Genomic DNA, 9781 nt, shown 5'->3' on the forward strand with positions numbered 1-9781 from the left:
CCTTAAAGGAAAAACGAACAAAGCAGAAGCGGTCTTAAACTGTCTTGTATGTGAAGGTAAATATGAAGAGAGTGATAATGTGGAAATGTATTGGTGACAACCATAGGGATACATACATCATAATAAAGTCTTTTGCTTCCAAATACTGCATTAACTTTAAACTCGTTAGGCATTGTAACAACATTTAAAAATAAAATCTTAAATTAATGAATAAGAGTAAAGGATGACGGCTTAACATAAAACATTAAAGCTTTCCCCCCTCTTCCTAAATACGTCATTTCCTACTCATTTGTGAAAGTGAATAAATAAAACAAAACAAATAAACAAACAATATTGTATTGTAAAAAAGAGCTCAATTAACAAACAATTCATGACTGTTTTCCTCTTCATTAAACACAACCAAGGAACTTTTTGTCGTCTGTCGACCACTTTTCATTCATTCAGCTGAGTCAGGGCGAAGTTAGCAGCCATCACCAGTACAGAGAACACAATGGCAGCCTTGTTCTCCGTCATCAGTCTCTGTTTGTCTTCCTGTCTCTGTCCCGGCCGGGCATACTCGTGTTCCTTCTTCACCACTGTCTTACCCTGCAGCAGCAGCAGTATGTAGATCACCAGTTGGAACAGGATGGACGCTCCAAGGAGGGCTATCCGGGCCACCTAGCGGAATGAAATGGAGTAGGATACAGTCAGACCTGACCAAGTAACCTTATACGGACCACATGGCCACTTAAAGTGAATAGCCTTTAGGGTATGTCGAATTAATCACACAGTCTACGTTCCACTCAGAGATTTTTCCGCTGGTACCAACAAATGTCTTAGACTTATTATATGGATTATACGAAAATAAAGAGATCATGATCATACGTCTTACGCTTTACCTGCATAGTGGTGAGACTTGATACTTCTGGGTTTTCTATCAGCAGTGCGACCAACTGTGCCACATTCGTGCCGAACAGGGCAGTGTTCTGGACGGTCTCGTGGAGGGTTTTCTGTCCCTTGTACGTTTGTGTGTTTCGTTTCAAATTCTGGATCACTTCCGAACCTGGATTGAAGTACAAAGCAAGTCACATTTGTGTCACTCGATCAGTGGGCAGCACCCAAATACTTTTAGCCTTGTAGAGACGTTGTCTTGCACTTTGCTAGCCGTAGGCGCTGTTGCTGTGTGGATATTGGTGGGACACACAACAAAAGGGCTTTTCTAACACTGTCTCACGCAGGCAATACCCAGCGAATCAAATACGTACTTGTCAACCTCCTGTTACCAGTATTCCTAAGACATATTTTGAAAATGAACTAAAAGCAGCTAGCATGGATAAAGCCGTACCTCCTTCTGTGCCCGAACGACCTTGGATAAGAGGCGTTGTCTCATCGACGCCACCGGCCACGTCTACACCAGTAGACATCACGAATGTTTCTGTTTGTAAACAAAGGCATTGATTGACCAGGTAAACTTTATCATCGAATCCTCTGCTATACAGGCTTTTCATTTGATGTCACCTGTGCCATGTTGGATTATAGTTCACGTCTGTTAACCACAGGAAGATGCTACTGCTTAATTCAATTACCTGCCAACATGGTCGTCTGAGGATTCAAGTTATAATTATCATGACGGCAATGAAAAGCCTGTATAGGAAGCATCAGTAACACATTGTGTGTATACTACTAGTAGTCACGTCAAGATGACAAGTGTACAGCATTATGGCACAGTAACATATCTTATGGCACAGTAACATATGGTGGAAAGAAGAAACGGAGAGATTGTCAACAGACATCGATACTTACAATCTGTGGCGACAGGGATAACCTGACGACGATATGACAGGAGCAGGTGATTGAGTCACCCTAAAATCGACCCTGAAGAGCACGAGGAGATCTCGGGACGCGCGAACAGGAGGTAGGAGTGCTTTGTTTTGAAACTCAACTCATCAAACTGGTTTGACAGGTAGAAGTGAGGAAAACGACCGGCGGAGCTCATTTGTATGCAAATTAACAACGGAATAGCACAGATGTTGGAGACGAAAATATTTTGATTTCGTTTCTATCATATTGTGGATTAGAGACATAAAATTACCAAATAGTTGGAGAACATTTGACAAAATATCTGTTAAATATATACATATATACCCATAACTCACACCTGCATTGTAATCAGTCTTTGAGGCATTTAATGAGAAATGAAAAATTTGGTCAATGCTTTCAAGTATGCACCTCACTGCATACACCAAAAGCAGAAAAGAAAAATAGCAAGAAATACAAATGATAACACTTGGGTATATATCTTTATTGGGGGATATAGAAGTGGTGACTATAAAAAACGATTATAATACATCGCATTCATGCGTACGCATAACGTACCTTAAGTGTACAAACAACTGAAGCTGTGCCTACCAGTTTAATCATTCTATGCCCACAAAATACAATCATATTTGCATCTCAACTGCAATTATGTAAAGAACATTGATAGCTAAATTATACAAAATATCAAGGTTACATATACAGACAAAAAATAATGTTAGAACAAATCCATGTCAGCATACAGACACTTCCACGTGACAATGACATACCGTTCTTGCTTAATGATAAGTACTGTGTGATCCAAGGGCTATGGGCACTGCCCTATACAATGAAAGCTGTGTCCTGCAAGAACCTTACCTTAGCTCCTGTGCTCAAACAACAGGGACTCATTTGCATAATCTTTGTCTCGACTTTGTCTTCTTTTCGTTTCATATTTGTCTATCCGATACTTGTCTTCATCTTCTTTACATATCGATTCATCGTAAAGGGATTAAAACCTGCCCTTTGATTAACAGATCTTGCTCAGTGTTACTAAGAAACGTAGTGAATGCTACTTGAAAAGTATGACCGTTTCCAACTTATATCAAGTTGCTTGAGTAACTGCTATCTTATTACCTGGATGCCTAACTTTTATCGACGTAACAGTACTTGATATTTGAGATTTTCCCGGAAATTTGTTGCATACAGGTCGACTCCTACATTTCTTCCAATGTGCGAAATTTGACATCATTTTGTAATGTTCGAGGTTTCTTCCATGTCCAGTGTCCAGCCGACAACGTGCAGTCTACTTTCTTCCAGTCATCTAACTAACCAGCGAACCAAGCTCTTAGCCAATCAACGCATCGGCAAGCAAACAAACAATCAAAACGAAAAATGCAAACAATCGTTCGAAAATAGAATTGCCTCCATAAACTGTAGTAGCCTCCATACCAGATCAAGTCCACGATTCCTGATGCTTCCAACACTCACATAATAAAGTTGCAGTGAGCATTTCATTTCAAGTTCCTCGCTCACACGACTCAGGCTTATTCTTCTGTTCAGTTTTTCTTCACACGACCGAGGTACTAGGTTTCTTCTCTGTTCAGTTTTTCTTCACACGACCGAGGTTTCTTCTCTGTCCAGTTTCTCTTCACACGACCGAGGTTTCTTCTCTGTCCAGTTTCTCTTCACACAACCGAGGTTTCCTCTCTGTCCAGTTTCTCTTCACACGACCGATGTTTGTTCCCGGTCCAGTTTCCAGCCGAACTCTCTCATCTCCACCAGCTGACACAGACAGGCGCCCTGCTGGGTGTGACCGCGAGACTGGCGGGGCTGCGGCAGCATCTTGGTGACCAGGAGCCGGACATACTCTTCACTGTACTTCAGAAGCAGGGCCTCGGCTTCCGTCTGAAGAGGGAGGGAAATGATATCATCACAGTTCCTAGGACATTTTCTTACAACTGCAGGGACTATCTTCTTGGTGGCCAGCAGCCGGACGTACTCTTCACTGTACTTCAGAAGTAGGGCCTCGGCTTCCGTCTGGAGAGGGAGGGAAAGTTCTCATCAACAGTTCCTATCATTATGGTATTTTCTTACAACTGCAGGGACTATCTTAATGGTGACCAGCAGCCGGACGTACTGGTCACTGTACTTCAGCAGTAGGGCCTCGGCTTCAGCCTACATAAGGAGGATCATTACAGACCGGGAGCTTAGGAGACGTCCACATGATTTTGGAACCTGCACAACTAACACGCATGGTAGTGTTGTGAAAGCCTGTGTATGTACTTGCCTCCATAGCAGGTTCTCTGGGCCTTTTTCTGGAGGGGGGGGGGGGGGGGGGGGGTGTTCATGATACATTTTTGCAGCCGTTTCTTTTTTGTACTAAGTCGCTTTGGCCGGCGGTCGGCAAAATTGTATTATGAGACCCCCAAAACGGGGCAAAGGCCAGATACCCTGCTACGGAGGCTATGTACATGTATGTTCGCGTTGGGGGCCTGAATATGCAGAGAAAATTGGAAACCCTATCCCTAAATTACTTACTAGTAATATGTGTTGCTCGACCATTTTTACAGGGAGCAATATGTACCTTGAGTGCTGACATTCGGGATGTTTGTGACGAGCTGCCACCTTGGAAATCTGTGTCTGCGCATGCGTCGTCACTCCCCTCTGACAGAAGAGGAGCCGCATCGTCCACCTCTATGGTTACAACACAGGATGTCGAGGCACTTTCGGACTCCTGGCAAAATAAAATTACAATTGAATTTTCCTCTGAATACAAATGGGTGAATGACTGAATGACTGAATGACCGAATGACTGAATGACTGACTGAATGAATGAATGTATAGCCACTTGTTGAAAGAAAAAGCTCGGCGTTTTAGATACTAGAAGACATCAAACGTATGTACTTCTTATGACTAGAAGTTTAGACTATGGTTGGCTGTAACGTTACCGGTGGATCATGCATGTTTGATGATGTCGGGGAATCCGATGAGCTCCTCGCCATCAGGTCCTCTAGTATCTTCATCTGTAAGTAAAACGGTAAACGGGACCTTGAGCAATGAAACATGAAACCTTGAACAGAAATCTCTACAGCTGTTTCTTTTATCCAGTTGTAGAGAATGAATTGTATCTGAATATCACAGCATTTAAGTTCATATGAGTTAGTAGGTTACATTATGGAGAATGTAAACTGTTCGCCTTCGTCTGAATTTTCGACGGAATCGCTGAGCGAACATCACAGCTGCTCATTGATACTTACCAGTAGGGCTGGGTATCGGTACAGCGTACCGGTACAAAACCGGTTTTTCTTATTGGACCGGTCCAGAAAAACCGGACCTGAAAAAATTAGGTGGACCGGATGTTGGACCGATTAGAAAATTAACAGATCATCATAAGGCATTCACACGTTTTGACGCTTGCAGGTGGAAGAAAATAACAAGAGTGAAGTAGAGTAGAGTTTATAGTAATTTCTACCAAGGTTTACAGCCAATCATACTGGTGCAGTTAGCGTTGTAGGATTTTAAAACGCCAGTGTAAGTCTAATACTCCACCAAACAGATTTCTTTGTAGTGAAATGGACCATTGGTATGAGTCATACTGCATCAGGTCCAGGTTCAGGTCCGGACCTGGACCTGATCCTCTGGACCTGAACCGGACCTGGACCTGAATGTTCTGTACCGGTACCCACCCCTACTTACCAGACAAGATCCTCTCTCGTAGTACACAAAATGGAGCTGATTGTCAAGGTAAGGACAAAGGCATTGTCGGATCCAGATAAAAAATGAAACTATCGTATGAGATTCATAAACCTTTCGAACTGTAAAAAATGTATACAAATTCACCTAAGGGACCTTGAGTTACAAGTGTGAACACACGCAACCAAAAACAGTACCCCCGTCAGAGGGTACTGTATTTATTTATTCTATTAATTTGTTTGGCTGTTCCCTTCCCGAAGGTAATTGTTAAGTACCAGTGAAACATGAAGATCTTGTAGCCTCCATGAGATTTGAGAAGGCTCTCTGGGCATTTTTCTAGTTTTTTGCGGGGCTCATAATTTTGCTGGCCAAGTCTGGCCGCTTGTCTGCAGTAAAATAGACTTGTATCATTGATTTGAAAGGATACAACAGCCACTGGATGGCATATGCATCGTTCTGTCACGCTCGCAAGGATGTGGGACCTGGCCAGGATGGTGTTCACCTCCAGCAGAGTCCTTTTCAAAGTCCTATCCGTCTGTAAAACATAAGATGGAAGCAAATGATTTCACACTTGATTGCCAACGTGAAAAATGCAACGTTTACAGTACGCCAGAGGCTTGGGAAAATCACCATCAGCTTTATTCTTACATCAAAGATTATAACGTTATTCGATAAAAAATGTCTAGTATTTAGCAAATCAAAAGTGCAAAATTGTCAAAAGTGTTGTCTCTTATTAAAACTGTTGGTCATTGTGACTTTACGACAAGGCCATCTAATGAAGAGTACAAAACAATTCGTTGTAATTTATCTAACATCAAAGCATCCTTTTATGTACCTCTGGAAATACTTTATTAGAGAACACGTTTGAAAGTCTTACTGAATTCCCCGTTGCATGAATCAAAGTCTGAATGTTACCAAGGTCTAAAAACACAGTGCTAGGCTTACCAAACACAAGAATACAAGACAGGATAATAACGTAAGACCTACCTTGATGCGTGAGATACAGCGAAACACCAGAACCACGTGTAGGGCTGCTAGCAACACAGCCAAGGCGACATATTCGTTATAAAGAGCGGCATCGGTACTAGCGTCGATGTAATCGTCGGGTGTACTCATGTAGAACAATATAAAAAATGCGTAAAATACAGCTAACACAGGAAATATGACTAGGCAAGTCGGTATCCAGAAGCAGGCCTCGCTAGAGCAGCAGTTGAACCCCTGCATCTTGCCAGTCTCCGTGAGTTTGCTGATGGCCTCGTAGTAGTCTTTTCTCGGTATCTACAGATGGAAAGTTTATAAATAATCAGTCATCAACAACTTGTAGTTGCATACACGTAAGCTACTCGTTTTGATTGGGTATATTTCTACTCCATTTCTACAATAGTTTAATTTACTGACTGTAATTCAAACATTTCGGATAATTACGTTACAAGTTACAAAGGAAAGTTGTTTGTTTTTGTACATGTTTCAGGTGAAACTATTTCATTCGTCGCAAATGAATCATTTGCACATTTGTTGCATATTTCAATTATTCTAAACAGTACTAGTCCGTACCCGAATGCCTTTGGACGTCAGCTCAGTAGGAACAATCTGATCGTCAAACTGGGCACAGGGTGGACAGCATGCAGCCGCCGCTTCAATCTTCAACAGCTGTTGTCCATTGTTGAAGTCTGTAAGTATGCAGAAATATATAGAAATTTTTGCGGAGTCCATGTCATAGTCTGTACTATACTGACTGACAGAGGTAGTTGTAGTTAATATGCAGTATATGCAATATTTTGTTGTTGATACTGACTAACGACACCAATCTAATCAAACAATTTTTACTAAAATTCTACCATCATCTGTCAAGATGAAAGGATGCCTACTACTACTACTATTGCTATTTCTACTACTACTACTACTACTACTACTACTACTACTACTACTACTACTACTACTACTACTACTACTGCCACTACCACTACTAATACCAGGACAATTAGAGTTACAAGTTTTGATGTTAAGACTACTACTACTACTACTACTACTGCCACTACCACTACTAATACCAGGACAATTAGAGTTACAAGTTTTGATGTTAAGACTACTACTACTACTACTACTACTGCCACTACCACTACTAATACCAGGACAATTAGAGTTACAAGTTTTGATGTTAAGAAGACCGGTAACGTTACCATGCCAAAGGTCAGATGGTATATACATGTATTCTACATGTTCTGAGCTTTTATTCTTGTCCCTGTACAGGTTATTTTGTACAATATTTACTAGTACTACATTTTACATATGTGTTACACGGCCAAAAATTGATACTTACTGGGGTTGTAGGTGAATGGTGAAAAGGAATCCGATTGGCTGCTTGGATCGTCTGAAGTGCATTCTAAAGTCAAAAACAAAATAAACATTCAAAGAAACAATTGACTATTCAACCATTTAAATGTGATTTCACCAACGGATGGTGACAGAGTATGTCGCAGTTTTATGCTCAGATGTATGATCGACCAAAATGAATTTTCCAAAATTTTTGTTTTTAGTTTACTTAATAAACATACCTTTCAATGCACCGATGAACCTGTCGAAAAAGTACGGAGTCCACTCTTCCAGGTACGTCATGTGTTGGAGGAAGTCGGGTAGGACACATTCGCGGAGCATGACGGGAATGACCTTTTTGTTTTCTTCCCTGAGGTTAGCGCCCATGACCATCTGCCGTTCGAAATTGCACCACCTGCTGTCCACGAAGTCTCGCGAGAGTACGAAGACGGTCTTTTGGCTCTTTTGGATGGAACGTATGATGTTGTCAATGATGGCCATGCCGGGAAGAAAATCGCGCTCGTGAAAACAGCACTTGAACCCGAGTTCATCTGATTCGAGTTTCTGGATCATATTTTTCACCCATGGTGCATCAGCGCTGCTGTAGCAGAAGAAAACGTGGTACTTCTCGTGTTGGCCGAGAGGGGGCGCTATTCCCACCGCCACGCTTTCGTTGTCGTTGTTGCTGCTGTCAGTATCGTCTTCACTATCGGCTGGAGAATGAAATTCTAGGTCCGCACTACCTCTCCTTTGTCCTGGCATGCATGCATGTGCCCGGCTGTCGCCTTGATGTGCCTCAGAATGACGATGCACATTTTCTTTTTGCCCCACTGCGCTGTCTTGTGCAGCCGAAGGTCCCTCACTCATGATGGTAATTCGATGATCCCTAAAAAGTTGAAGCTTTTTTTATTCTTAATTACGTCAAAACACACAGACACGTGACACAACGCGCGCGCGCGCGCACACACACACACACACACAAAAAACACACACACACACACACACACACTCACACACATACACACATACACACAGAAACACACACACAAACACATACACACACAAACACAGACACAAACACAGACACAAGCGCGCACACACAAACGAATGCACACACACACGCACATACACACGCACACGTACGCACGCGCACACACACGCACTCACATAAACACGAACACACACGCGAGCACACCGTGCGACTCACGCGCACACACATGCGCATACACATAATGATATTGATAATTCACTTCCACAACAGACTACTGTTGCTTCGTATGGGAAAACACAACACAGAACAACACAAGAGCACTACAGGTGGTTGTACTGTGTAAAGAATAGACAACATGAAGAATAGCCTCTTAAAAGGCTAATTGTGGATCTAATTAAACTCAAACTGCCAGTCAAACTCAAACATACACACACACACACACACACACACACATGCACACACCACGCTAGGTCATGAAAGTGCAAACTGGCGAAATATTAATATTCAATGTCTTTTCAAAAGAACAGAAATCCCTCATACCTTTTTGTGAACCCCAAAAGGCGACAACTTTCTGCACTTAAAAGCTCTGGTTGGTATCTTCACTAATCGAGCACATGTCTCCGTTTTCAGAATCGGCGCGCGGCTGGTTAATGATTGCTGAAAACGAGCCACGAAACCGGTTACCAGTAATAAAATGTGGGAGGATGGGGAGAAAAGAAAATTTGTCTAGTTTCGGTCGCCGTCAACCCGGAAGTATGTTTGTTGCAATTGCGCATGCGTCCTAGAGTCATTCAAATCGGGTCATGCAGGTCACTTGTCTTGTGTTACCATCTCTCTCTCTCTCACTCACTCACTCAGTCACTCACTTACTCACTCTCACACTCACTCACTCACTCACTCACTCACTCACTCACTCACTCACTCACTCACTCACTCACAAACACACACACGCACACAGACACGCACACATCTTTATGGCACCCTAAAATCCCTCCTCTCAAAATGAAG

The 9781-nt window shown here is 42.3% G+C and overlaps 2 protein-coding genes across 2 annotated transcripts; both read right to left on the reverse strand.

Moving 5' to 3' along the window:
* Window positions 1–29: 29 nt before the first annotated feature.
* Window positions 30–1969, reverse strand: LOC118424763. Its single transcript, XM_035833498.1, has 4 exons — window positions 1783–1969; window positions 1325–1414; window positions 879–1042; window positions 30–657 (listed from the first exon to the last, which is right to left on the reverse strand). The coding sequence occupies exons 2-4, from the start codon at window positions 1401–1403 to the stop codon at window positions 433–435; spliced, it is 468 nt and encodes a 155-aa protein (XP_035689391.1). The 5' UTR covers window positions 1404–1414; window positions 1783–1969; the 3' UTR covers window positions 30–432.
* A 2547-nt stretch (window positions 1970–4516) lies between these two features.
* Window positions 4517–9403, reverse strand: LOC118424733. Its single transcript, XM_035833454.1, has 8 exons — window positions 9314–9403; window positions 8025–8668; window positions 7790–7852; window positions 7024–7139; window positions 6457–6747; window positions 5897–6004; window positions 5473–5508; window positions 4517–4799 (listed from the first exon to the last, which is right to left on the reverse strand). The coding sequence occupies exons 2-8, from the start codon at window positions 8647–8649 to the stop codon at window positions 4698–4700; spliced, it is 1341 nt and encodes a 446-aa protein (XP_035689347.1). The 5' UTR covers window positions 8650–8668; window positions 9314–9403; the 3' UTR covers window positions 4517–4697.
* Window positions 9404–9781: the final 378 nt, after the last annotated feature.

Source organism: Branchiostoma floridae, chromosome 10, assembly GCF_000003815.2.
Source record: "Branchiostoma floridae strain S238N-H82 chromosome 10, Bfl_VNyyK, whole genome shotgun sequence".
Taxonomy (NCBI): domain Eukaryota; kingdom Metazoa; phylum Chordata; class Leptocardii; order Amphioxiformes; family Branchiostomatidae; genus Branchiostoma; species Branchiostoma floridae.